The sequence below is a fragment of the Westerdykella ornata genome (assembly GCF_010094085.1).
Source record: "Westerdykella ornata strain CBS 379.55 unplaced genomic scaffold EI97scaffold_14, whole genome shotgun sequence".
Classification (NCBI taxonomy): Eukaryota; Fungi; Ascomycota; class Dothideomycetes; order Pleosporales; family Sporormiaceae; genus Westerdykella; species Westerdykella ornata.
The window spans coordinates 498640-525601 of NW_022986864.1; the positions used below are offsets into that span (position 1 = coordinate 498640).

The 26962-nt window shown below is 51.5% G+C and overlaps 14 protein-coding genes across 14 annotated transcripts; 8 read left to right on the forward strand and 6 right to left on the reverse strand.

Moving 5' to 3' along the window:
* Positions 1 to 461: 461 nt before the first annotated feature.
* On the forward strand, positions 462 to 1639 carry EI97DRAFT_379330 (family 18 glycoside hydrolase; the record flags this gene model as incomplete). Its single annotated transcript, XM_033795707.1, has 3 exons — positions 462 to 624; positions 693 to 847; positions 899 to 1639. 3 exons carry the CDS (start codon positions 462 to 464, stop codon positions 1637 to 1639), a joined length of 1059 nt encoding a protein of 352 aa, XP_033653037.1.
* Positions 1640 to 4050: 2411 nt separating this feature from the next.
* On the reverse strand, positions 4051 to 5105 carry EI97DRAFT_77149 (uncharacterized protein). The gene has a single exon (XM_033803060.1). It carries the CDS (start codon positions 4726 to 4728, stop codon positions 4189 to 4191), a length of 540 nt encoding a protein of 179 aa, XP_033653038.1. The 5' UTR covers positions 4729 to 5105; the 3' UTR covers positions 4051 to 4188.
* Positions 4561 to 5224, forward strand: EI97DRAFT_77142 (uncharacterized protein). The gene is made up of 2 exons (XM_033803059.1): positions 4561 to 4566; positions 4786 to 5224. Exon 2 carries the CDS (start codon positions 4853 to 4855, stop codon positions 5075 to 5077), a length of 225 nt encoding a protein of 74 aa, XP_033653039.1. The 5' UTR covers positions 4561 to 4566; positions 4786 to 4852; the 3' UTR covers positions 5078 to 5224.
* Positions 5225 to 5532: 308 nt separating this feature from the next.
* Positions 5533 to 6653, forward strand: EI97DRAFT_379595 (uncharacterized protein; the record flags this gene model as incomplete). The annotated part of the gene is made up of 2 exons (XM_033795721.1): positions 5533 to 6175; positions 6235 to 6653. 2 exons carry the CDS (start codon positions 5533 to 5535, stop codon positions 6651 to 6653), a joined length of 1062 nt encoding a protein of 353 aa, XP_033653040.1.
* A 1120-nt stretch (positions 6654 to 7773) lies between these two features.
* EI97DRAFT_451049 (uncharacterized protein) lies at positions 7774 to 9045 on the reverse strand (the record flags this gene model as incomplete). The annotated part of the gene is made up of 2 exons (XM_033800322.1): positions 7774 to 8352; positions 8383 to 9045. 2 exons carry the CDS (start codon positions 9043 to 9045, stop codon positions 7774 to 7776), a joined length of 1242 nt encoding a protein of 413 aa, XP_033653041.1.
* A 186-nt stretch (positions 9046 to 9231) lies between these two features.
* On the reverse strand, positions 9232 to 11090 carry EI97DRAFT_77175 (kinase-like protein). The gene is made up of 2 exons (XM_033803061.1): positions 10157 to 11090; positions 9232 to 10099 (listed from the first exon to the last, which is right to left on the reverse strand). The coding sequence occupies exons 1-2, from the start codon at positions 11051 to 11053 to the stop codon at positions 9419 to 9421; spliced, it is 1578 nt and encodes a 525-aa protein (XP_033653042.1). The 5' UTR covers positions 11054 to 11090; the 3' UTR covers positions 9232 to 9418.
* A 162-nt stretch (positions 11091 to 11252) lies between these two features.
* On the forward strand, positions 11253 to 11831 carry EI97DRAFT_459404 (uncharacterized protein; the record flags this gene model as incomplete). The annotated part of the gene is made up of 1 exon (XM_033801005.1): positions 11253 to 11831. One exon carries the CDS (start codon positions 11253 to 11255, stop codon positions 11829 to 11831), a length of 579 nt encoding a protein of 192 aa, XP_033653043.1.
* Positions 11832 to 12272: 441 nt separating this feature from the next.
* On the reverse strand, positions 12273 to 13392 carry EI97DRAFT_434338 (uncharacterized protein). Its single transcript, XM_033798609.1, has one exon. The coding sequence runs from the start codon at positions 13117 to 13119 to the stop codon at positions 12454 to 12456; it is 666 nt and encodes a 221-aa protein (XP_033653044.1). The 5' UTR covers positions 13120 to 13392; the 3' UTR covers positions 12273 to 12453.
* Positions 13393 to 14250: 858 nt separating this feature from the next.
* Positions 14251 to 16225, reverse strand: EI97DRAFT_77243 (amidase signature enzyme). The gene is made up of 3 exons (XM_033803062.1): positions 15838 to 16225; positions 15666 to 15787; positions 14251 to 15618 (listed from the first exon to the last, which is right to left on the reverse strand). The coding sequence occupies exons 1-3, from the start codon at positions 16009 to 16011 to the stop codon at positions 14280 to 14282; spliced, it is 1635 nt and encodes a 544-aa protein (XP_033653045.1). The 5' UTR covers positions 16012 to 16225; the 3' UTR covers positions 14251 to 14279.
* Positions 16226 to 17325: 1100 nt separating this feature from the next.
* On the forward strand, positions 17326 to 18544 carry EI97DRAFT_502055 (Methylthioadenosine phosphorylase). Its single transcript, XM_033802738.1, has 2 exons — positions 17326 to 17409; positions 17472 to 18544. Exons 1-2 carry the CDS (start codon positions 17382 to 17384, stop codon positions 18383 to 18385), a joined length of 942 nt encoding a protein of 313 aa, XP_033653046.1. The 5' UTR covers positions 17326 to 17381; the 3' UTR covers positions 18386 to 18544.
* Positions 18545 to 19089: 545 nt separating this feature from the next.
* Positions 19090 to 20389, forward strand: EI97DRAFT_468066 (pectin lyase-like protein; the record flags this gene model as incomplete). The annotated part of the gene is made up of 2 exons (XM_033801638.1): positions 19090 to 19625; positions 19678 to 20389. The coding sequence occupies 2 exons, from the start codon at positions 19090 to 19092 to the stop codon at positions 20387 to 20389; spliced, it is 1248 nt and encodes a 415-aa protein (XP_033653047.1).
* A 1146-nt stretch (positions 20390 to 21535) lies between these two features.
* On the forward strand, positions 21536 to 23768 carry EI97DRAFT_451053 (copper amine oxidase; the record flags this gene model as incomplete). The annotated part of the gene is made up of 3 exons (XM_033800323.1): positions 21536 to 21589; positions 21638 to 23542; positions 23766 to 23768. The coding sequence occupies 3 exons, from the start codon at positions 21536 to 21538 to the stop codon at positions 23766 to 23768; spliced, it is 1962 nt and encodes a 653-aa protein (XP_033653048.1).
* An 8-nt stretch (positions 23769 to 23776) lies between these two features.
* EI97DRAFT_77284 (uncharacterized protein) lies at positions 23777 to 24647 on the reverse strand. Its single transcript, XM_033803064.1, has 2 exons — positions 23998 to 24647; positions 23777 to 23945 (listed from the first exon to the last, which is right to left on the reverse strand). The coding sequence occupies exon 1, from the start codon at positions 24501 to 24503 to the stop codon at positions 24006 to 24008; it is 498 nt and encodes a 165-aa protein (XP_033653049.1). The 5' UTR covers positions 24504 to 24647; the 3' UTR covers positions 23777 to 23945; positions 23998 to 24005.
* Positions 24612 to 26706, forward strand: EI97DRAFT_77278 (tripeptidyl-peptidase-like protein). The gene is made up of 3 exons (XM_033803063.1): positions 24612 to 24895; positions 24957 to 25605; positions 25664 to 26706. Exons 1-3 carry the CDS (start codon positions 24719 to 24721, stop codon positions 26680 to 26682), a joined length of 1845 nt encoding a protein of 614 aa, XP_033653050.1. The 5' UTR covers positions 24612 to 24718; the 3' UTR covers positions 26683 to 26706.
* The last annotated feature ends 256 nt before the right edge of the window (positions 26707 to 26962 follow it).

The following is a 26962-nucleotide window of genomic DNA, read 5'->3' on the forward strand; positions in this document are numbered from 1 at the left end:
ATCTGCCAACGACTCCATTGCTACTTTCCTATCAGTTGTAAACCCCAAATAGCTTAGTTTCCGGTATCATTTGAGTACCAGCAGGTGGGTGAATGGCTGTCTCCTCCTCCGCTGTTGCAAGAATCGGAGCGCTCTGCTCGCATTACCTCCTTCCTAGTGCTTTCTACTCCGCCTGAGGTTGTATCACGCCCGTGTCCACCGCCTTGGGTTCCCACAATGTTCTTGACCGCCGTCATGTGGCATCCAAAACATCAAGGGGATACGGGTCAAGAGACTGTGGATATGATGCTTGCAGTCTGGCGTGTCATCCACCTGAGAGTATCTTGCATGGCACATATAAGTTTCCCGACCTCTAAACGTCCATTAAGATATCGACTCAACTATTGAGACGCTGAGTGAAAGCACACTGTTCCCCTACAAATCGAATTTTCGCACTTGCATTCTTGTTCTAGTCCGCCATAATGACAGTATCCTCGTCCTTCCTGTTCTTCGCGGCTTCTATTGCCGCTGCGGTCGTTCAAGCGGGTTTCAACCCAAACAGCAAAGCCAACATTGCCATCTACTGGGGCCAGAACTCTGCGGGCCAGCAATCTACCCAAACACGGTTGTCTTATTATTGCAATAGTACGCGACCACCTTTTTCACCTCAGACGGAGAACGTAGAGTAGCAGCCTAATATGCCATCTCTCCAGACCCTGATGTTGATGTCATCATCCTATCCTTCCTTCTCCGCTTCAACGGCTCCGGCGGCCAACCAGTCCTCAACTTTGCGAATCAAGGCGACAAGTGCACCACCTTTCCCGGAACCGAGACCTTCAACTGTCCTGAGATCGCCGCGGACATACCAGTAAGTCAATACTACGGCCCACTCCCAACCAGCCCGCCTAACATTCTCAAGCTCTGCCAATCCCAAGGAAAAACGATTCTCCTCTCCCTCGGCGGCGACGCCTACACAGAAGGCGGCTACCCAACCGCCGATGCCGCCGTTGCTGGGGCATCCCATATCTGGGCCATGTTCGGCCCATTGCAGCCCTCCTCAAATGCCCTCCGTCCGTTCGGCAACGCCGTCATTGACGGCTTCGATTTCGACTTTGAAGCCAACGTCTTCAACATGGCTGTCTTCGGCAACCGTATGCGTCAACTCATGGATGCCTCCTCCTCGACATCGGAGAAGAAGTTCTATCTGACGGCTGCGCCGCAATGCCCCTTTCCGGACTGGTATAACAAGGACATCATTGACAATGTCCCACTCGATTTCCTCAATGTCCAGTTCTACAACAACGGCTGCGGCGCCAGCTCCTACGTCCCCGGCGCAAGCGAGCAGTGGAACTTCAATTTCGCGCAGTGGGACTTGTGGGCAAGGACGCAGAGCAAGAATCCGAATGCTAGAGTCTTGTTGGGGGTGCCGGCGAATACGGGGGCGGGAAGGGGCTATTTGAATGCTGGACAGTTGGCCCCGGTGGTGGAGTATTCGAAAAAGTTTGAGAGGTTTGCTGGTGTTATGATGTGGGACGCTAGTCAGGCTTGGGCGAATGGGGGGTTTGTTGCGGAGGTAAAGGGGTTGTTGAGAAGCCTGGACCGGAGGGGTTTGAGATGGGGGTGGAGGGGAGAAGAGAGTCTTATGAAGTTGGCAGAATAAGAAGTGTATTCCTCAATAATCAGTTCGAGTTTAGCTCGGTACCTATAGATTGAATTTATCCATCAAGCGAACCACATGCCACTCGTTTGAATCCAAATAGAGCAGTAGTCACAGTTTTAGGTGCATATTTAGGCACAGCTCTGCAGCTGGGTATCTTATTATCACTATCCAGCTTTTCGGTTATTCCGGGTCCCCCGCGTGGAAGTAGTATTCTTGACCCGCAGAACCGGGAGACTAAGTGTACAACCGTTTCAGGGCAAGCATCACCATGGTCAAGTTCATCTCTGCTTTCTCCGAATTGTACTAATACTCGTGTTTCTTCTTCGTATATTTCGGATGACGTTCCAATATGTGAGACGAGGGATGACTTCTATCGGGGGAAGCAGATTTGTCTGCGGATTGTAGCGAACGCCCTAGCGAGGAGTCCCTACACTACGTCTGAAGGACAACTACGATATGTCTCTTTATAGGCTTTGGCCGCCGGGTAACTGTGGTTACGACACCTCAATGTACAGCGAGCAACGCTTCCAAGGTTGCCAGCTATGGCTCGCCTGCATGCTGTAACAACCAGTCAGGTCTCCATCCGGCGAGAATCTGCAAGTTCTATGGCTTTGGCTCCTTACTTATCTGGATGGCTCAGAAAACTGTCAAATCCAATATGTGCCATGCAGCTCGTGTGATGGGTACTCCGGCACGCTGAGCTTGAGAAGACATCATCAGATGCCCCTCGTCTTCTTCAGCGGGTTCCTGTACGGCTCAGCGATTCCAATGCTCCGAACCTGGAAACTGTGTGCATCTATCCCAACCTAGCGTTATGGACAATCGTCTTCCTGTTACTCAGAACTCCCAGTCCTTATAGTAGGCAGACATACTAGTCGCTGTGCCAATGCAGCAGCTGGCTGCCTACATAACGAACAGATATTTTCCTTCAGTAGTTGGCCCCGGACTGTCTGACATCTTTGGTTGGCCGTGGACATGCAGATATGGAGGGAGACTTATGCAGACAAGCATGGCTGGAAGACGACGGAGCCGGACTGGACTGCCAAAACAAATTGAGATGAAGAGAATCCGAGAGCGTGAGAACTGAGAGAGCACCTAGTTGCCAACGGAGTATATTCATCTGAATTGGCGGAGTGATGACCTCCTGGTGATACGACTCCATGCAAGCACTGGTGAGTACTAGGCTACTGTGTGATCCTCCAGGTGGAGAGAGCCGCGCATTTTAGGGAGTATGCGTGCTAATATAGCGGCATCAGCTCGCCTCTCGGCTGCCTGAAGATTATGCGGGGAAAATGCTCCATTCAAGCAGCTGAGACTATGAATCCTTTGCCTCAAGGGACGCATCCAGCGTACGAGGGGGCGACGTTGTTGGGGCTGCTAAATCAGCAGGGTGAAAGTTAGTGCTCCTCGTCGACATAATGGGCGTTATACTTTGGCGATCTCGCGAAGTGGTTTGGATCCACCGCAGTATGGGGATACGGAGTGTCCGATGGGTGGTCAGTGGTCAACCCCATGAGAACCCTGGGAAGCAAACCGCTCGGCCATGTCCGGAGAGAAGCGACGCCTCGCTTCGAATAACATCAGTAACATGCAAGGGTTCTTGCAAAAGGTCCGATTGCGGCATTCCCCTGAGCTTAGAGAAAAAGGGCCGACACAGAACATCTCGCTTGGAGAAGATTCATGCCCCACGGGGTCACTTCAGCATTGGCAAGTTGCTGTGAGGGGTCCACCGAGCTGGTCCACTCCGTCGCGCGCCATCAATAAATAATTGGTAACCGAAGATGATTGACAGTCCTTTCGTGAAGTTCGAGAACCTTAGCGAGGCGCGAACACGTCCGCTGCGTCGATTTTTAGACGAGGTCCACTTGGCTTCAGTTCTCCGCACAGTAGCCTGTCGGTACCTTTCGCCTTAAGAACACGCTTTGGATAGACTCATGATTTGTGGCGGCTCAGTAGTGGCTGGGGGACTGACTTCTCTGGTTTCATAGTTACCTAAAACCCTGGGACCGTACGATGAGTGGTCCTGTGTACGGTTGAATATGAATAATAAGAACTACATTCGCCAATGGCCCCGTCACCAGAAGAGGCAACAAGCCGAACCGCAGAACTTTAATGAGCTTCGCCACTCCCATGCGTCAACCTTGAGTTCTTCAAGAGTTTTACTGTGTACTCTTGTCTCTACTGTACTCCCGCGCGGCTATCGGACAGATTCGGCTGCGTATGCAAACAGATAGCTGTGAGCACGTGAAACTCGGTGCGCATGTCAGAAGCTTTTTGTCTCCAGTACACTACTGTCGTTGGCCGAACATGTAGGATGCATAATGTTGGCACACCTCCTGTCAGCTAGCGCCCGGGCGGTGGCGAAGTGGAGCTCCTTCAGGAGCAATGAGTGCGGGATCGCGCCGCCTCCACCCCATACCGCGCCTTGCTTAAAATGATTTTCATCCGTGACCCCATGTTTGCAAAACGCGGAGAAGGGGGGCCGTCTTCGTTGCCGAAGACCACAAATACCGATCCGAGGCCCCTCTTCCTCTATCCCGATCAGCTGACTATCGAGTTCTTTGATGCAGAGGTGAGCTCCCAGCTTGTTGCAAGGAGCCAAGGCCTTTGCTGTCCGTGGATTTCAACCATTTCATATGCAGGCCAACCCAAAGCGAGGCTTCCGCGAGGGCCGTATTCCTGAAGATATGTAGCGGACGCCTTTTCGATGCAGAACACCGAGGGAATGGGAGGTACCGAAACACCGGAAGTCTCCTGTACTCGCTCCACATGCCAACCGAAGGGATGGGAGAACGGATACTGCTCGTTGCCTTATCGCAGCTCTTTCCGCCCATAGCCGAGCCCTCCGGAAGGACCGCAGTACCTATGTAGCATGTCAGCAGCCAAAGACGTGCCAAAACACGGCAGGCTTTCTCAGACGTTTTCTGGTGAGACGACCTCGTATGATGTGATGAGCACCAGCAGGCGGCGTCATAGGTTCGGTTCCTGCCATTAAAGTTAAATCTTCCCACGTGCGTCCCACGAGGAGGAGCATCCCCGTCCTCCGGCCTTGGGATCAGAGTCCAGACATTCCACAACGCCCCAGACATTTTGACTTGTGTAATACAATTGTGGTTAAGCACTTTCTGACTTTTGACACTGTGTAGATTCCAACCAAACCATCAGTTCCCCTGAGCGACCATTCACAGCCAACCGGGGTAAACGAGTCAAATCATGCTTGACTCTACTCAGTACTCTTGGGTACTGATGATCCCCGCATTCTGGCCTCTGCTACCAACTGCGGAGACGTACCGCATAGGGTATGGGTCGCCCATCCCCAAAACTCTAATGTGCACGGATCCGCATGGGCTGAGGGAACACCCGAACTCAAACGACTTCGAAGGATGCATAGAACTTCTTGTCCTGCAACGTGCAGAAGATTTTGTAACGAGCTTCTGACTTCAGAGTTAAAGCAGAATGTTCATGTAGCGCCACTTTTCAGAGCTTCGTCAAGGCTCCCATGGAGTGATATTAGTTATTTATAAGAGGTGTATGGCCACGAGTAATGCATCCTGGGTGCCTTCGGATTCATTTCGATTCCACGAGCGACTTTCCCGTAATCGAGCATATCGTCCCGGCTCAAGCATCTTGGACGTACCTAGAATCACGGCGCTCGGAGTCTGAGCGCTCTAGTCTTACACGGTTGGTCTAATCCCGGCCATCAGATGCTGCCGCATCTTGATCATAAAATCTAAGATCCCCAGTCCAGCGATCTTCGCATACCTGGGTTCGGACTTTTTGCTTCTCGGGATTCCCACAGTCCTGTTTTCCATCCCGGACGGCCGGTTTCCTATTCCCACACCATGGCTCCCGCCCCAGAGGATACTGGGATGGGCAGCAATGTGGAGCTGCCCATGAAGAACTCCTTGATCATTGTCTCCTTCATCACCATCGCCTGGTACAATGTCGCCGAGCTCACCGTCCTTATCCAGGTGTTCTTCAAACGACACTCCGGATGGTATTACTGGGCCTTGATGGTGGCAACATACGGCATTTTCATCCATGACCTGGGAACCTTCTTCAAGTTCTACCACATCACAAACATCGATATTTTGGACACCATCCTTGCGTGGTCTGGCTGGGTAATGATGGTGACCGGGCAGTCCCTCGTTCTCTACTCTCGGTTACACCTGGTCGTTCACGCTTCTTGGAAGCGCTGGGTGCTCGTCATGATTATCGTCGACGGTATCCTCATGCACATCTCAACGGGCGTGCTTACATTCCTTACGAACGTTTCCTCGGACCCTACGCGGTGGAAGGGACCATATTCGGTTGTTGAGAGAATACAGGTCACCGTGTTCTTCATACAGGAAGTCATTCTGAGCGCCATCTACATCTGGAGGACTTCCGGGATGCTGAGATCTGAGGGACCGCTCTTCATTGCACACGAAAATGCCCGCGGCGCCAGAGGTCGCAAAGTCCTTTTACACACCATCGGCATCAATATTTTTATCATCTGTCTGGAAATCACTCTTATCGCCCTAGAGTTCTCTGGCCGTAAGTCTCCACAGTCGAGTCGTTGTAACTTTCCCCACGCTAACAAGTGTATGTAATAGTGTATGACATCCAGACCTCATACAAAGGCGCGGTCTACTCCGTAAAGCTCAAGCTGGAATTCTCGATCCTTAATCAACTCATGAATCTAGTCAAAGGCCGTCTCGCAGGCACAAGCACCACACAATCGAAATCCTACGCCAACACAAGACCCACCAATCGTTCCCATCTGCGTACTGGGTTGAGAGACAATGAAGAAGGGCTCCCGGCCGGCGCATACTCTAGGATGGAAGATTCTGTCGCAATCACTGTCACTCCGGCCAACGAAATCAAGTTGCAAGATCTGAAGGCCGATGCCGTGCTAAAAACGACCACAACGGAGGTGCGCTTTGAGGTGGCGGATAACGACAGTGTGGATAGTGGTATTCGTGGCAAGGACTTGAGGAGAAGTTCAAGTGAGAACTCCATCATACATCACTAGCGTTTTCGTTAGATATTCACAGAGGAAGTGTAAGCCGGAATGGGTTCGGCAACGGTTAGGATAGTTCTAGTGATACCCTTCGAAAATATCCCTTATGTTCCTATGACGAGCAATCTAGTCCGCCTTACCGTATGTACAGTAAGGGGTTTGGTGCTTTTGTGGTAGGGGTTTCATATGCCATCTCTCACGGTGCTACAAAGTTCGCATGGCGAGAACAACATTCATATGCAGCGCAACACCACCGAACCTTTCACAAGGAGGGGGAACACTCAAACGTTCCTGAATATTGAAAGCAGAGACCATCCACCATGCTTCCGGAGCCAAATCCCCTGCCAAATTCCGCGACTGGAGAAAGCTACGTTGGACGAGCATGCTTTTCACTGACCCACCATTTGAAATACTGAGAGTCCTTACATTTGGTGAACTGTACGTGCCGCCAGAGGCAGGGAAAGATGACAAATACATTCCCAAAACTCACCATGGAGGGCATACTGTCTCGGATGCAGCCACTGATTGCGCCCAAGCTTTTCGGTCGCAACAACTCAATGGGCGCGGCGCACAAGTACTTCGCGAACTGATAGATTACTTGTTTCACAATTTGCCTTCTCTCCCGTCACACCCACTCGTGATATACACTTTTTCCAGCTCTACCCTAATTCCCGGTTTCGGTGTCAGTCTCAGGACCTGTTTGAGCGTGCCATCCACTCGAAGGAACCCACCATGTACATTTCTTGGAAAGAAAAGGTACTGTAGGGCAATGTCACACACCTTCAGGTTGACCCTAATGTGTCCCAGGCTGCCGTGCACTCTTCCATAATGTGTATTGGTAGACAGTGCCAAGTTCTCGACAGAAGAGCGGGATCCCCAGGAAAATTCCAACGAGGTATGATTGTCGATGGACAAGAAAGTCGGACCACTGTAAAGAGCAACGGATAACCGAACTTGCGCTGGCCGATGTGGTTTACGAAGCTGACGGCTCGCTTGAAGGGTCAACGGCAGAATGAGTGAGATAAAAATCCATGATTGAATTCAGTAGCTACTGGTGAGGCCTATTGATGGAGTATCATTATTCTTTCAAAACTGCCCCAGGGTACCCACTTGCTGTTGATCAATACCCTCCTTACATCTTAAATATCCGTCTTATACCTCTGACAAGTTTCTGTCGTTTTTTCAAGTACTGCGCCCCTGTGACGATAGGTTCCACACGTGTGGTCATGAATGATTTTCCCTTGATCATCTTCACAGCCAACGACGGCAGTGGGAGTCCAAGCAATAGTCCAACACCGTCATTCGGACCAATTGGTACCGTGGTGGTGTTTCTCAGAGACTCGGCGTTCTTTTGCAACACCCCACTGTTAGTTGTGACCGGCTTTGGCTTGAATCCTAACTGCGTGGATATGTCGTACCCGAAACTGGACCCTGCTGTAAAGACCATTGCGTCCAACTCGAGAGCGGTATTCGCGCTGCCGGACACGATGTCTCCCACCGCATAAACGCCATCAGCCGGAGCCGAATTATCCCCCCTCACACGAAGGTATTTATCGCGGGTGAAGACACGGCCACGGGAGTCGAGCCACACTGCTGGTAAATATTCGCTGTTGATCCTCGTCGCACCGCGGCAGTCGATAAATGTGTCCACAGTCATTTGTGTCCAATCGGACAACGTGACTTCTGTCCCAGTTGCACTCGTCGAGGCGTCCTAAACCTTGAGGTTCGGGATAATGTTGACACCAGCTTCCCTGAGCCTGCTTTTCGCCTTCGTTCGAACGCTCTCAGGTAAATTAGGGAGTACATCCCCTCCGGCAACGAGCGTGATATTCATGGTTGGGTATGCAGCTGCAATCTCGCCCGCGGTTTCCACACCGACAGGTCCGCCTCCTGCGATGAGCAGAGTATTCGTTTGTGGCAAGCGCATGTGCATCTCCGTGAACTCTGCCCTGGTGGTTAGGTGATCATCGTGCAGGGTCCAGAGAGGACTTGCGGTCGTGGTCCCTGTGCAGATGAACAAAGAATCGTACCTCAACACTCTGTGTGTTGCATTCGGTACTGTGCAAATAGTCACAGTTTTCGCCATTGGATTTAGGCTGATTGCTTTGCCCCGAATGAAATCACAACTTTGGCCGTATTTTCCGAGGGCCTGGTCGATGGGCTTAAAGATTTTTTTGATAACCTCCGGTTTGGTGAGGGCACGGGGGGCGGCAATCTTGAAGAAGTAATGCGAATTGGGTGAGACGAGGTATATGTGGTACGCTCCGGATCCCTTTAGTCGTTCAAGCCGGGGGAAGATTCGTCGGAGGAGATAGTGTGTAACTTGAATACCAGCGAAGTTCCCGCCTAGAACGACGACTTCGTGGGCCTGGGGCGCCGCCGCAGCCGCTTCGGAGGAGGCCATTTCCGTGAACCGAACCAGAACTGGCAGGCAAAATGAGAGTAAGTGTAGTCCTGAGAATTAATTAGAGAAATGAAATACTGCGTGTTGTTGATAAGAAGCGAAAGCCACGCCGCGGAACGTTGTGGTGCTGATGAGGCAACAGACGTGAAGAGGAAAGCACATAAACTCTGCCTTTAAGGCAATTGCGCCCGGGGCAGTGCCTAAGTGCTTCCGTGACCACCTGCAGTGTTTCGGAACTTCCTGAGCTTGAAGTCTTTCGCGTCCGGCGGGCGCGACCGGCACTCTAATTGATGTAGCCTCATTTATGCAACACTACGATGGCCCGAGAAGGCCGTGTTGAGATACGGGCAGGTAAAAGATAGGATTGCCAACATCAATTATATCTCGTCCGTTTATAGGTCAAGAGAGACATTGCGTCGCTTTCATCACCACTTCTTTGCCCATCCTGACTCTTCTCTTGTACTGCAAAGAATAATGCCAACGCATTTGCCGCTTCTCTGGCACTTATTCTTGCATCTGGATCGGGATTCAACATGTCTTTACAGCATTCTGCCATCACTGAGCCCCTGTCATCCAGTGTTTTGTGATAATAGTCCAGCACTGGGCCCGGCTCGATTCTACCATGTGTAACTTCACCTGTAAGTAGTTCGTAGCCAACAATAGCACACGCCCAGTAATCAACTGCGCGACCATGCTTAAGGCCTTCTCGCTGCTCAGGAGCAAGATAAGGGACAGTACCAGGCCGATCATACAAAATGGAATTCTGATCGGATGCACATCCAAAATCGGATAGTAAAGCCTCGGGAGGATCGTAGCTTCGTATCAAGATGTTGCCCGGCTTGATATCTCGATGGCATAGCCCTTGGTCATGAAGAAAGGCTACTCCTTCCAGCAATCTGGCAAAGAAGTGTGTGCGGCGGGACTCGGGCAGGGTGGAAGTGATGATAGAGTGGAAGGTCGCGTTTAGTAAGGGAGAGAAGATGATGTATTCGTCGGTTATGTCGCCCATTCTCTTAGGGTCCCACGTGTCACTGAGGAGGTCTTTGATCCTGGACTATCCCACAAGTCAGGAATGCCAGCATGCGTACTCAACGAGTTATCTGAGACTTACAATTTCTATCGCACTTCTACAGGGCCGCTGCCGTATATAAAATGGACTGGCAATTCCCGGGTGCTCAAGCTTTGATATTCTCAGCGCCATCTTCACTTCGTGTTCAACCTGCCTAGCATTCCACCTCGTCTTCAAAAGCTGTTTTGCGGCCGCAGGCCTTCCATCCGCCGCGTGCGTCACCATATACACGGTTCCGTACGCCCCTTTTGAAATTGCGTGTTGTACTACCCAGTCCCCAAATCTTGCGTCTGCCTCCCGCGGCGTTGGAAGGATATATGGGTTCTTATCTTGTAACACGCTTGAACAAAATTCCTTCAGTTCCACCTGGAACCGGTCCTCTTCTTTGGGTTCGCGAACAACATACTGAAGAGTAAATGCGCATTCCCCGAGCATGATGGTGTTCTTAAAGGGTATAACGCGCCGATCGTGCGTGAAGTCATCACCATTCATCGTACATCTCTTTCCTCTTCTATTACTCGCGATCAAGAAGAAGCCCGCTGCTCCCTTGACCCAATTTAAGCGTGCATGTTGGCCTGCAACATCGTCACCCCCGGCTCCATGTAGCAGGAGGTCCACACCACGATTGTTTCCAAGGTCAGCGCGGCCCTTTCCGATGCGCCATCCTATTTGAGGGTACTCTGGCAACACTCGCAACGATAACTCAAAACATAACGCTCGTTTATCTCGAAACTCTGTTTCTGCAATGAACTGGGAGTGGTGACTCGAATTCAACGCAAACGTCTTTTCTATCGCTGCCTGGGCGGGGCGGTTGGTTGGGATTAGACGAGCGAAGACCCAGTCCGAGGGGGTTTTCAGATCAGGAACTGACTCTGGGGTGTTGGGCTCGGTGGTGCTGCCCCTCCAATCTTGACTCAGAGTCTCATCAGCCATGGTCATGTTTTTGTGGATTTTGAGTCACAATGCTCAGCCCTCCAGCTGGAGTGAATTGAAATGCCCACGTGACGGGCGACCATCACGTGATGCCAGCTCACGCCTTCGCCAAGGTCGTCAATCGCCTCAACACCACCTCGACCCGCCAACAAAGGCATCCTCACCATCATTATCGCCATCACTCGAACGCCCAGCCATCGCGAGAATGGATTTCTTCGCCCGTGTGAACGAGCGACTGCTCCAGCCGGTGAAGCCAAAGAGCCACCTCCGTCCCTATTTTGAAGCCCATCTCCTATTCCAAGACACCTACCACAGCCCTCCGACCTCGCCAGAGTCGTCGCCCGAGCCCGATGAAAGAGCTGTGCGGCCGAACCCCGCATTTAGGAAGAAGAGAAAACATGAGTCCGATGACGAGGGGTACACATCTGGCCAACCCAACAAGAGGCGGAGAACGGGTTTGGCCCTGGGTATCAGCACTGTTCCCACACCGCCAACGGTAGAGGACTCTGCTCCTGCTTCGCCAACGCGATTGCGGCGCGTCGAGACACAAGACAGCGCATATCATGAGGACGAGGTCCAACAAGAGACTCGCACGAACGTCGGGCCATCACCACCTATGTCTCCGGAAGCAGAATATCAACCGCGAAAGTGGGCAAGGAATGTTACTCCGTGTGCATTCGCGAACCAAGAGTGCGAGAGGGCTACTGGGAACCTGGCATCGATGAAGATAGGGAAATATTCTCTGAGGTGGACTGCTGCCCGCGCAAGACAGGCTGATGGGTGAGAGTGGTTAGGAGTTGAGAAACAAAGCATACAAACACAAGAGGGCAAGCCAATTAGATGGCCGAACGATTGCCACTGTCAGAGGACGCATATGAACGCCGTTCGCATCTCCTCGCTCGAGGACGCTCGGCCGCTGTGAAGTCTGTTGCACTCGCTGGACAACCTGGAAGCTGCTACCCAAGACCCACAGACACTCTATCTGTGTTCACACAGTGGACACTCCCTACAGTCCCATAGCGCTAGCCAATCCATCGCCTTTTCCCCAGCGACACAAGGCAACGTTCTACACACGGACAACAATATGTGGACGTTTTGAGGCGACGAGAACTTTTGCAAGGGGTCGGACTTACGGACATTGTTATTTTGAAGAGATGGGACTACCCGCCTTCAAGCACGTGTTATATCGGACCGTGCCGGTGTCGATGCTGACAGTTAAGGGATAACAGGACTGAAGGAGCGTGCCGACCGGCGCATGATGAAGAGCATATTCCAGATAGGATGGGTAATTTTGAAGGAGGGGCAGTTCCAGTATACTAAAGATCTGCACGAAATCAACTGAGGCAAACATTATCTCCATTGCATATCCTCGACTACCACGATTGAGGCAGCCCCTGGCCAACTCTCTAACCGAAAGGCGTCCAGTCACCCTCAGCCATATCCACCGCCCTCTTCGTCGCCTCGTCCAGGCTCTCCTTCGGCAACCCCAGCTTCTTCTCAATACCCTCCACTTCCAATTCCTGCGCCTCTGGTCTCATAAGCTTCGCATAAAGCTGCTTCGCAAACGCCGCTACATCCCCGTTCATCATATCCCTCTGTCCATCCTCCAATCTTTTCTGCCTCGGCTCAGATCTAATATCCCAATCCGCGTCCGTTGTACCCAATACCCGATGAAGACTGTCCAACATGTCCCTCTGGTTGACGCGGAAGCTCTCTAGAATAATCTGGTCGTTTTTGAATTGCTCAAGCGCCAGTCCGTTGCTCCCAGCCTTATCCTTATGCACAGGAAGCGACAAAAGCGCCGCCAAGCCCCGCCCACACTGCTCCCACGTACTCGTCCAGATCTTGGTCAATCCATCATCGGTAAACGTGACTTTGCGATTCTTGATGTCGAACCCGAACCACTCCTCGCCAGCAGCAAGCGACCATTCATACCACAAGCCGCACGCCATGACGATGTATGCCCCACCGAGATCTTGGATCTCCTGGGCTTTCTGGGCGTTGGCCGCGACGATCGGCTCTATCTCGAGCACCTTCTTGTTGCGAATGTTGGCGCCGTAGTTGTTGGGCATGATGAATGGGACGCCGGCTTCTATGGCGGCTTTGACGATGTTGGTGTGCAGCTCTGGTGCTGGACCGCGCGCGGCAAGCGTGATGATGAGGAAGTGTTGGCCTCGGAGAGCGGACACGAGGGCTGAGTGGTCCGAATAGTCGACTCGGACGACTTGGGTGCCTTGGGGGAAAGTTGCGGTGCTGGTGGGGCGGGTCAGGACTGTGACGGTGTGCTTGCCGGTCTTGAGGAGCTCGGTGGTGAAGTGCTGGCCGACATGGCCGCTTGCCTACAGGGTCGTTAGGACGGTTGAGATAGTGATATGTTGAGGGTAAGACGTACACCAATGATGGCGACTTTGCTAATGTAGTCGGGGACGGACATGATCGATGAGGAGATAACCGTCGTGGTGCAATGAATGCTGATTTACTTGCAAGATACCTATGCATGGTCATGGAGTAGTACATGTGGTTTTTATATCAACGTTTTGCTGCCTAGACGTCGTCGTCGATGTCGGACTTAGCGGTAATCCCGTTTTCTATTCAACTTATACATACGTCTAGCCACTTTCTTTGAATCCTGCAACACTCGCAACACACCAGCATTGGTCGATTCATCCACCCACCTTTTCAAAACAGCAACGTGAGAGATTACGCTAAGTCCGTCTTGTATAACTTGGCCCGAAAATCCAGGCTGTGATTGGTTGGTATGCGACGGATTTAGTATACATGTAGTGGCTAACTCCGACGATCTTAGAGGTCTACGATGGAAGGGTTTCGACAGACATAGAACGCGTAGCCTTGGATTCTGGTGCTGGGAGCCGGCTTTACGGGTTTAAGGCCACGGCTTGTAGGAAGTCAAGCTGCTAAGCTAGTCCCCGTAGAATTAGCGACGTCGGTACGAGTGAAATGCAGAAGAGGACCGCACCACAATTTCCAGCAAGATGTTTAATAAGGAAAGAAAGCGAAATTCTCTTGGTAAGTGAATAGTGACCAGCAAGGCCTCACAGTTCATTGAAAATCCTCAGCTACTGTGTACAGGACACACTGCAAGTTTTGTTAGGCAGACACAGAAAGCGGACCATAAGACTTGTTCTATGGTGGGATATAGCAGTTATGATGTAAGAGCATCCAAATCCCTCCGCAACTCGTGTAAACCTTCCCGTCAGGATTGCGGTCCGTGTCATATCCCAATCACATCCACCAGCTCCGTCTTCGGCGCAATATATGGCTTCACCTGCTTTCGAACATTCGTTCTCTGTTCAAATGCATATGCAAAGCCGATGAGCTTCGCCTCAGACCAATGTGGTCCCGCAAACGCTATGCCAAACGGATAATTCGGCGACGAGGCGACGAGATCTCCTCTGCTATTCGGTACCACCGGCGTGTCGGGAGCGAGAGCGCCCAGGGGAACGGTTACGACAGGACCACCGATGATGGCAGATACGGAAGACGAGACCCGAGTGGGGAGAACGACTGCATCAAGGGTATAGTTCTGTAGTGCGCCTAGGAGGCCACCGGTACCGCCAAGATACTGGTTATATTGGTAGGCTGCCCACGCCTCGGGAGAGGTGTTGTTGAACGGCAGGGACAGCACCCAGTCGAAGATGAATGTGTCCCTGGACGGATACTCCTCGGGGAGAAAGGTCTTGGTGAACTGGTTGACATCTGCAAGGGAGGTCATGTTCTTTGGATTGTAAGTCAGTTGTGCGAGATATTGCTTCAAGTTGGCTTGGAAGTCTGCGCCTAGAACCTGGGCCTCAGCTGGGCTCTGTAGTAGCTGGTCCCAGGCAGTGTAGTTGGTGTTATCAACGATGATGGCTCCAGCATCCTTGAGCACGTTCAGGGCAGCATCAAATGCCCTGTTCATGGAAGCGAAAGGTTCAGTTTGAGTGTCGAATGTATTCCGCGGAACGCCAATGCGTTTGCCTTTTAGAGCATCGAGCTTGCAAGCGGCAACGTAATTGGGAATAGTCCCGGGAATAGCGGACGTGTAATTATCCAACGGATCCTTTCCAGCGATCGCTTGAAGAACATAGGCTGCGTCCTTGACAGTCCGAGCCAGAGGACCGATGGTATCCTGGCGGGGGGAGATTGGGATAGCAAGTGCTCCAGAAGTAAGTCCCACAGTAGGTTTGATACCGACAATGTTATTCGCTTGTGCCGGACTGAGGATAGATCCGTCCGTCTCCGTCCCTAGCGCTGCAAGTGCAAGCCCGAGAGAGGAGCCCACGCCCGAACCTGAGGAGGACCCAGACGGATCTTGTTGTGGATAGTAAGCACCATATACCTGTCCGCCATGTGCCGACCATCCATTGGAGGAGTTCGATGAGCGGAAGTTAGCCCATTGGCTCATATTCGCCTTTCCAAGAATAATCACTCCAGCTTTGCGTAACTTTGCCACAACAGTCGCATCCCGGGAGACTCTAGCTCCCAGAAGAGCATATGAGCCTGCTGTGTTGTTCATCAGGTCGGCAGCGGCGATGTTGTTTTTGATGAGTATGGGCAACCCATGGAGGGGCCTGATACCGCATTAGCCTTCAACGAAATCTTTTATGGCCAGTCTTACCCTCTCAGCCTTCCAAACTTGCGTTCGTAGTCCAAATCTTTCGCAATCTTCAACGCATCTGGGTTGATCTCCGTGATGGCGTGCAACTCGTTATTCACTTCCAAGATGCGTTTAGTGTAGGCCTAATGAAAAGATCAGTTTGAGATTGATTGTCTAGACGAGCAGCACTGACTTTGACCAAATCAACACTGGTGAAGAGCTTGGCTCCAAGACCAGCAGCAAGTTCATCGACTGTCGCATCTAATAGGGAAGGAAGAGACGTCCCGTTTTGAGCGAACGAGCCAGGACCTGCGAACCCCAGGAGAGGGAGAGATAGTGCCAGGCGGCCAACTTGATAGAATCTCATTCTCGTTGATCGAGGGAGCTGTATCTGTAAAAGCAAGGTCTTGCGTGTCGATGTGGGCAGGTAGATATCGATTGAATCTTCTGAAATGGTGCTCAATGATAGTCCCCAGATCGCTTTTCCATGAACATATGCCAACCTGGACGGTGAAACAGAAGCTAGTCTTACCTGACAAAGGCAATCGTAGGCCCCAGGGGCAAAGCCTTACGCAGTTACCAGCTAGAGATATGGAGATGCAAGTACCGAACCCAGGCCACGGAGGTTTGTGTCGAAGGGGTAAGAAAAGGAAGGTCGAGAAGGGGTGCTCTCTGAGACTATATGCCTCAAATTCACGCTGATTCAAGATCAACCTCAATGGGTCAGTGCGAGCGTATAGAAACTTTGTGGTTCTATTGAGGGGCGTACAGAGTGAGCAGGTGAGCTCGCTTCTGCAATGTCCATGTCGATGCATGAATAGGACCTAAGTCTAATGACAACCTTCGACCATTTAAAGGGCTTTCAGATAAAACTTTGGTCCTGCGGAACTCGTGTTTGCCTCAAAGCCTAGCGAGATCGGAGGTATGCCAGTGGAAACGACAGCGACACCCGCATAGTCCTCTATTGAGAAGTTCTTGTGGTTTGTTCTCAGATGGGGCATTAGCCGTGTTGGGAAGGTCGATGGCTGTATGCATGGGATGAATTCTTGCAATGACCTCGCATTCCCCAATGATGAATTCAGCGAAACGAGAGTCGTGAGTGGTTCTGAAACATTCTCGTGGCGTCCACGTGCGACGGAGAGACACATCAGGCGTTTATCGGACCAGGAATCGGCTTTGCGCCAGGGATAGGGAAAGAAGACCTATCCGATCATGTCTCTTCAGCTAAAGCTGATTGCGAAAGATGGGCAGGCTCCTCCAATCTTGGTCTCTGCGACCATTAGCCATTGTGGCACATCGTTCATTTTGCGGCCTCTGCTCGTGAGAGTGCTGGATCTTCTGGCTGAGTGAATAAAAGCAAATAATACATGGTTGCGGATCTGGAACGCATCGGTGAAGAAAGTCCGATGTGCACTACCCATCGTACATTCCTATGGGCTTCCTACCCTGATGAGGACTGGGAGAGAATGTCCAGAAAGAACTCTCTTCAAGTAGCATGAGGAGTGAGGATGTCCTTGAAAGAAGTGCTCAAGTCGAAATGTGGCCGTGCACGTGGTGGCGTCATTTCAGGCACAGGTTCGGCCATTTCGGAAATTTCACTGCCCCGCTTCCGAAACAGAGGGCAATCAGCAGGAGAGCCATTTTTACGTTCACTCTCCCAACACTCTTTTCGCCTGTTTGCCTTGTGAATCCCGTGTTTTGATCTCTCAGAGATCGGTAACAATCGCTTGTCGCACAATGACTGGGATTCCTCATACATACGATGGTCCGTACCACGGATTCCGTGCTGCAGTCTTGCACTCAACCGGCTGCTGACAATCGCTATAGCACCTGTGCATATTGCTGTAATAGGAGGCACGGGTATCAAGTCCCTTCCGGGCTTCACCGTCGTTGCAACTCTGAAAATCGATACACCCTGGGGCTCGCCCTCCTCTCCCATCTCCATTCTACACCATAACTCTCCCACGTCGGGCAAGCCGATTCCGATCGCCTTCATCTCCCGCCACGGGCTGCACCATGAACTCGCTCCTCATGAGGTCAAGAACCAGGCCAACATCGCTGCTTTACGCTCGATAGGTGTCCGCACAATCATTGCGTTCAGCGCAGTCGGAAGTCTGCAGGAGGAAATTCGTCCTCGCGATTTTGTGGTACCAGACCAAATCATTGACCGTACGAAGGGCATAAGGCCATTCACATTCTTTGAGGGAGGCATGGTAGGACACGTCGGCTTCGGTGACCCGTTCGACAACAGACTTGGAAAGATCGTGCGGCAATGTGGACATTCGCTGGAGGGTGACGGCGTAAGACTTCACGACAAGGGCCTGCTTATTTGCATGGAGGGCCCCCAGTTTTCGACACGCGCTGAGTCGAATCTCTACCGTTCGTGGGGTGGCTCAGTCATCAACATGTCGGCGCTACCAGAAGCGAAGCTTGCTAAGGAAGCTGAGATCGCATACCAGATGATCTGCATGGCTACCGACTATGACTGCTGGCGTGGCGGGGAGGAGGAGCAGGTCAATGTTGAGATGGTGATGGGACACATGAAGGCTAACGCAGAAAACGCGAAGAGATTCGTTGCTGCCGTCCTAGACGAGTTGAGTAAGGAAGAACACGCCGAGCAGATCCTCGCAAAGCACTTGGAGTTCCAGATGAAGTTCGCCGGATCCATGACGCATAAGTCAGGACGTAGCAAGGAGGCCGAGGCGAAGCTGAAGTGGCTCTTCCCGGGTTATTTTGATTGATCCATGAGATATTCACCTGGTATATACGATATGTTGCCCTGGATCTTTCAACAAAACATCTAGTTGGATGGCACAGTCACAGTAACCCCGGCGCTCATGATACCTCTATAGATAGGCTTTACATTCATCATGTCCGAAATTATGGACTTATTTCAACTCAATAACAGAGCACCTGCTTGACCCTGTGTTGATGCGCTTGCAATGGCATTTTTCCAGCACTGCACTTGCAGAGTTTGGAGCTCTTCTCAGACATTTGGCCCCTAGGCATAGCATGAAGGACATCAACGGAGAAAACAAGTCATTTCTTCCCGGGAGAACAATCTCCAGTCAGTAATGATCATCAGATTGAAGGATTCCAACCTGGTCGATTCATGTAGGAAACAGGTGGGATTTGGAGAGGCGCAACTGAGGTGTTGTCTAAATACCCGGTTATCCATATTGCCTCGACGCGTCAACTGCCTTTCACATATATAACTAATAACTTTCAAAGCACTCGAGGGTAACATATACTAGTATGGCCGCAGAAGATATCCTTAAAGTATAGTCGCACCATGCTACCTTGGGTACCCTTGGGTGCCATTGCAGCCATGTAGCAATGATCCTTTCACTCCTATTTTAAACCGAGTTGTATTAGTATTAAACTCAACACTCCTAAAGTATTTTCATTCTTCCCAAGTTTCTTCCTTCTCAAAGATACGGCAACGATGATATTCAACCAACTCCAAGCAGCCGTACTCTTGCTTGGGCTGCAGGCGACAGCGGGTATTGCAGGTAGTACCGCAAACTCCATCTCCAAGAGAGATCCCTGCGTACCACTAGCAAATGGCTTCGAAGCAATCGACGACTCTCCCGCCATCAACGATGCCTTGAAAGCCTGTGGTAACGGCGGCACTATTGTCCTTCCCGCCGACCAATTCTACAGCATCCGCTCGCCAATCGACTTCACACCGTGCAAGAATTGCGATTTCCAGATCGAAGGACAACTTATAGTTGCACGGGGTCAGTGGGACTACTGGCGGTACGGTTTCAGCAATGGATCGGTGCCGGCATTCTTCCATGTGCCGAATGTACACGGAGCGCGCATCCACAGCGTAACCGGCAAAGGTGTGATTGATGGGAATGCCATTGAGTACTACACAACTCGATATGACAGCGGCATCGGGAGCACGATATCCTTCTTTGAGATAAAGAACTCATCCTCGGACATCACAATCGAGAACCTGGTGATGAAGAACGTCATGTACGAAGAACTCCAAGCGTAGCTAGAAAACTCACCACTGACAAACGCCCAGGCACCGCTTCATCCGTGCCCAGGGGAACAGCACAAACCTCACCTTCCGCAACCTCACTCTCACCATGGAAGAACAATGGGGTGACTATCCTCGCAACCAATACGATGCCGCAGGCATCGAACTCGGTATGGTCTCCGGCGTCTCCATCTCCGACATTACAATGGCCTTCTCCTCAATGAAGACCCGCGTGACTGGACCCGTAGGAATCTGCATCCCCTTCGACGTTGGCGCGCACAACATCGATGTTAGGAGGGTAACTTGCAAAGGTGCCTGGGGCGGAGTCCTAGTCTCCATGGGCGCCATAGACTACCTCACCTCCCTCCTGCGCGAACCTGTCCCGCCTTCCCTCACCGCCGACACCATCGGCAACATCTACGTCTCGGACCTTACTTTCAGCGGCAATTTAGCGACGGGCATCATGTCCTACTGGTTTGACGGCAACACGCACAACGTTACGTGGGATGGAGTGACGGTTCTCGACGGGACGCCTGCATTTGAGAATCTATGTTACCTCAAGAGTCATAGTAATACGCCTTTCGTGCCGAACTGCTTTGCGAATTTGGAAGCAACGGTGACAGATGTGTGGTTCAAGAGGTTCAGGGGGAACGGGCTGGTGGCGCCAGAGAAAGGGAGTTGGGATAACCCTGGGAAGGCGGGTTATAATAATAAGACGGTTATCAGAGTTGGTTTTGAGGATTGGGGAAGTCTTTAAGTAGGAGAAAATGGTACGGTTTATGGGTTGAAGTCGAGGCATGGCAAGGTGAGGTTACATTGCCTTAAATCAGATACATATATGGAAGTTACTCTATGTCGGTGTCTGTAAAGTAATCTCGGAGAACATGACAATGTGCTTCTCAACTATCAATAAGCAAGCAAACGACAAAAAGATACATTCTATCGTTAAGAATCTTGATAATAATTGGGTAGATAGGAGTTGTCTTTATTGTGGTCGCGCATACCCATTATCAATGAACCTAGCTGGATTGCGCAGAAGTGCAGAGCGGCCGACAATCGCTAACTTCTGGTAAATTCCAGGTAGTTATTTGTGCAACGTCGAAGGGAACAGCGGATATCATCAGGACGATATGGCCTCAACCCTGGGAATCTCAGTGGCAGTTTAATGAGTGGACATGATCGGGCTGGAACTCCAGGTGCGAGACCGGAGACAATATCATTCCCGTAGACGTCGAGGAATATATACGTATGGAGATAGCTGACGCCGAGTTGACAAATTTATTGAAAACTCATTGACTACAGCTCAGTGTTTTCAAGCTCCAGGATCCTGAAGATGATGGTATGCCGACACCGCGTTACCGTATCTAAGCCGTGTCTGAAGTTCATCATATGATAGTGAAACTTACTAAGAATTTCTCAATAATGACGGACTATAGCACGAACAGACAATTCAACAAATGTACTACGCCATCAACCCTCACCCAGCCATTGTATATGAGTATATGGCTGGGCATCAAACCATAGACGGCTACCCTAGGGTAACGACGCCAACCTGTACCAACTCGCAACCAATCATCTCGCATATCCATCTTGCGGCTTCATCGACTGGTAGAGAATCCATGAGGAGATCTCCTACCTACGACTTCGCGGCTATAAACCGTCGTCCTCGTAGAGCGGTCATGATGAATTTTGCGCGAAGCCGCGAATTCTCCAGACCACGCCTTTTGTGCCACTCGCTCCCCGTCGGCATTGGCATCTGCATATCACTGCACTGCCTAACCTCCAAAGGTTTAACGGTCCCGTGAATCTCCGCACTCCTCACGGTCTTAGAGCAACTCTGTTTCTATTGCTGTTACGCAACATCCTCGACATCAACTGCAGGGTGGGTGGCCCGGATGCAGCAATGGCTTTCCCACCTCACCCCTTTGACCCTCTTTCTCCGGACGAGATTGCCGAGGTGAGCTCTTCACTGTATACAGACCGAATATACTCGCTTACTATAAAGACTGCCAACGTTGTGCGCAACCACAATGGAGCCCCAAATGTACTCTTCCGCGTCATCACGCTTTTGGAACCTCCAAAGGAGGAGATGATCGCATACCTCAGCTCTCCCTCCCCCAAAGCAGTACCCAAACGTATTGCCAAAGTGCACATCTACATCGAGAAGGTATTCCACGAGCTTCATATTGATATTCCCGCAAGGACCATCGTATCAGACAGGCTCTTGCATGGGCGCCACTCCCACATTGATTCCGCGTACATGAAGCAAGTTGAGGAGGCATGCCTGCAAGATGCGCAAGTACAAGATGAGATCAAAGCTTTGAATTTACCGGATGGAGCCACCGTGATTGCGGAGCCGTGGACCTATGCAACAGACGGGATGAGTGATATGACAGCGCGGATTACCATGTGTTGGTTTTATATGCGTGTTTCCGACCATCCAGATGCCAACTACTATGCATATCCCTTAGAAATCGTTGCAGAGGTCAACGAGGAATTGGAAGTTACCAAAATCTATCGTCTGCCCACTGGAGAAGAGGTTGACGAACCCATGGGCAACCAAAAGAAGGTGCATGACCATCGCAAAATTCATACGTCGAGCGAATATCACCCGGACCTCGTAAGTACCCGGCGTACCACGACGCGCCCACTTCACATAATCCAACCTGAGGGACCTTCATTCCAGATCTCGGGGAATCACATCAGCTGGGAGAAGTGGACCATGAGACTCGGTTTCAATTATCGCGAGGGCATGACCCTGCACGACATCCGGTACGATAACCGCAGCCTCTTTTACCGACTCTCGCTCTCTGAAATGTTCGTTCCATACGGCGATCCGCGCTTCCCGTATCCCAGAAAGGGGGCTTTTGACCTCGGGAATGATGGCGCCGGAGTGAACGCCAATAACTTGGAACTTGGATGCGATTGTCTGGGCCACATTAAGTATTTCGACGCCTGGCATGTTACGAGCTCCGGCGAGCCGTTGAAGATGCCAAATGTCGTGTGCTGTCATGAGCAAGATGACGGTATACTGTGGAAGCATACGAATTTCCGGACGGGCAATGCGGTGGTGACGCGATCGCGTTTGCTTGTGCTGCAAACCATCATCACGGTTTCGAATTATGAGTATGTCTTCATATTCTACTTTGGACAGGACGCCTCCATACATTATGAGGTTCGGGCCACGGGAATCCTGTCTACGGCCCCGATCGACATCGGTGGCAAAGTGCCGTATGGAACTGTGGTAGCCCCTGGGATTCTTGCGCCGTATCATCAGCATTTGTTCTGTCTGCGTATCGACCCTGCATTGGACGGTTACAGGAACTCGCTAGTCGTAGAGGAGTCAAAAGCAATGCCTTTCCCAGAAAGGACGAATCCGTTTGGCGTTGGTTACGTTACCGAGAGTACTGTGGTTGAGAAAGAAGCTGGTCTGGATCTGGATCACACTAAGAATCGTGCGTTCAAAATTGTGAACGAGACGGTAGTAAATCAGATGGCGGGAACTCCGGTGGGATTCAGATTAATGCCGTGGTATAGCCAGCCGTTACTAGCCCATCCTTCGTCCTATCACTCCAGGCGTTCTGAGTTTGGCAAGCACGCTGTCTGGGTAACCCGCTATTCGGATGAGGAATTGTATGCCGCTGGCATCCATACTATGCAGTCTAGTGGTGACGAGGGTATTGCCTCTTGGATCAAGGCGCGGCGTGACAGTCTGCAGAAGGCCAGTGTGAGGAATCAAGATATCGTCGTTTGGCACACGTTCGGCTCGACACACAATCCACGCATCGAAGACTGGCCGGTCATGCCGTGTGAGAAGATGGTCGTAGGGCTGAAGCCTGTCAACTTCTTCGATGCAAATCCAGCTTTGGATGTTCCCATCTCAAGCCAGGAGAAGAATAAGAGCGTGCTGGTTGCGGAGAAGGAACCAACGCGTGCCACGGACGAGGCTGAGAAATCGGGGATATAGGCTCGTTGGTATATCGAGGATGTGTCTTTCCGCCATATGGAGGAAATGGGAATTCATTGAAGCACGCCTCCAAATCGCGAGTATATTTTAACGACGTGTTTCCCGCCGAAGATATGCCCAGGGTGCCTTAAAGGAACTGCCGCGCACTGTAGGCCGCGATCGAGAGTAGAGAACGACTGTTTCCTGCCGTAAGGGTGGGGTGAAAAGACGCAATGCTAGATCGATGAAAGTCGTTCCAGTAGACCTTGGGACAGGTGCAGTGCTGTAACATTGCTAACTGCCCATGCACGCGATCGGGTAATGGCTCGGCATTAACTATCTCTTGGCGGTGAATTTCTCCCGATTTCTAACTAGCTCATTATTGTGCCATCCTCTTCCATGTTATCAACCGTACCTACTGTGTACACTACACACCTCTTTGAAGCCATGTTTCATTGGAAGTCGCCATTGGTATGTCTGATGTTAGGATCCTCATGGCCAACACCCGGATCGGCATTTCTGGCCTCGCGGTTCGATGCATGTTAAGCGCAGATATTGGGGCAATATCGCGAGAATAGCGGAACCAATGGGGTGCTCCCATGAAGGACAATCGATAACACCGTTGCCAGGCTGTACTCGGAAGATCTGCTGGCACGTCAACCTTCTTGGGGGTACGTACCGCACCACCGTCATTGACACTTGCACGAAGCGCCAATCTTGCCCTTTGGGCTTGAAGAAAGGGGCCCATGTACTCCCTACCAAGAATGGATCCTGCAGCATCCACACGGCCATCAGGGTACCGTGCATGTCTCTTTGCACCCCCTTGCGCCTTCGTCCCGGGGTGAAACAGACGCTGGGTCCCGGAATGTTCACCATAACACAACATTGATCGTGCAGGGTTGTGGTTTCCCCGGAACGCTTGCATCTGTTTATCATCTATTCTTTCCAAGGTTCACCCTCGGCGGAACCCGCGGCGGAAATACCTACCTATTTTGCATATTATGGCTCTGTGCCCCGCTGTGTGTTTCTCTCCGCTTCGCCTTCACTCAACCAAGGAGCATCTGAGGTGAAGCTGGCTAGTCACCCTCGTTTTCTTTCTTTGCGCCAGCCACACCGAGGTCGCAGAGGTTTCGTCCCATCATGCGGTATCCCATTCTTACCGTGGGGTTATTATCCCTTGCTTCGAGCCTAGTCAATTGCACCTCGACGTCGCATGTTGAGCCCGTCGAAAACCTGCGCCACGTGCCAAAGGGTTGGACTGAAGTCGGCGCGCCAGATCAGAATCGCCGGCTGCACTTTCGCATTGCTGTCCATCAGGTATACACTTTTGTACTCCCTTCAGGAGATGACGTTGCGAGAGAGAGCTAATGTTTTCAAGCATAATCATGCTCTATTCGACCAAACGCTCATGGAAATATCAGACCCTAGCCATCCACGGTATGGGCAGCACTTGAAACGCGATGAGCTTAAAGAGCTCGTCAAACCCCGTGCGGAGTCAATCGATGCAGTCCTCAACTGGCTGAAAGAGTCTGGGGTGGCTTCAGATGATATCCAAACCGACGGAGAGTGGGTCAACTTTGTGGCTCCTGTGTCCACCGCCGAAAGGATGATGGCCACCACATTCAAAACCTACCAGAGCGTAGAACGCGAGGATATCAAGAGGATTCGCGCTCTCCACTACTCCGTCCCTGCCGAGGTTCGCGAGCATATCGACATGATCCAGCCTACAACACGGTTTGGTTCCATGCGCCCTCAGATAAGCCAGGTGCATGATGTGCAGGTTCTCGACTCGGTCATGAGCGCAAAGTTCGCAATGGTCAACGCAACATGTAACACGCAAATCACTCCGGCATGCCTCAAGGAGCTATATAACTTCGCCGATTTCAAGGCCGATCCGAAGGCACACACCCTCATCGGAGTCAGTGGGTTCCTCGAGCAGTACGCACGATTCAAGGACTTTGCTCAGTTCGCCGGGCTTTGGGCACCTTGGGCAGTGGGCAGCAACTTCACTTGGACATCCGTCAACGGTATGTTTCTCAGTTTCTGCAGTAGTTGGGTTGGGTCAACGCTAAGATACCTGTCAAGGCGGCATCTTGGATCAGCGTGCTACTAACGACAGCGTTGAGGCAAACTTGGACGTTCAATATACCGCTGGCTTGCTCGCACCAGACATCAAGACCAATTACTACAGCAACCCGGGTCGCGGACCGCTTGTTCCGGATCTTGATCAACCTTCCCAAGAGGACAATCAGAACGAGCCCTACCTGGACTATTTCACCTACCTCGTCGGCCTCCCCGATGGCGAGTTGCCCCATGTCCTGACTACCTCTTATGGCGAGGACGAGCAGAGCGTCCCTGTTGAGTACGCAAAGAAGGTCTGCGATTTGATCGGCCAACTTGGCACGCGTGGTGTCTCTGTCTTGTTCTCTAGCGGTGACACCGGCGTCGGCTCTGCGTGTCAGACCAACGATGGCAAGAATAGCACCCGATTCCTGCCTATCTTCCCAGCATCCTGCCCTTATGTAACATCTGTTGGTGGAACGACGAAGGTCAACCCCGAGCAGGCAGTTTACTTCTCATCTGGCGGATTTTCGGACATCTGGCGGCGCCCCTCATACCAGGACAAGGCTGTGTCTGCCTACCTCGCAAAGCTAGGTAGCCGGTGGGAAGGCCTCTACAACCCCGCCGGCCGTGGTTTCCCAGACGTCGCTGCACAAGCTCAGGGTTTCCGGGTTGTGGATAAAGGTACACAAATCTCTGTTGGCGGCACCAGTGCCTCCGCTCCAGTGTTCGCCTCCATCGTCGCCATGCTCAACAACAGGCGTCTTGCAGCCGGCAAGCCTACTCTGGGTTTCTTGAACCCGTGGATCTACAGCCAGGCTTATCAGGGTCTGAACGATATCGTCACTGGTGGCTCAACCGGCTGCACTGGCCGCAGCATTTACTCGGGTCTCAAGGCGCCATATGTTCCGTACGCATCTTGGAATGCGACGGAGGGGTGGGACCCAGTCACTGGCTATGGCACGCCTGATTTCGGGAAACTGCTCAAAATATCCGAGGCTGGCGTGTATGGTGGGCGAAAGGGACTGTATGGGCACTACTAGAACATGGATTTGTTGAAGCGATGGCAACGGAACTGATTATGGAGCACTCTATGACTGTGAACGAAGCAAGATGGGTGAGAGCTGAAGTGCTCTGAACGTTGGTATAATATTTATTGGGATGAAAACCCCTCTGAAACCGTTCAAGTATAGTTCAATCAATGGCACAATATTGGTCCATGGTGTGTGAAGAATGTACTTTGCACAAGTTTCTCATTACCATGACTGCAAGACAAGCTGTTAATTTGTGCACAGCCGTAGTTTCACGACGTAAGAATCTAGA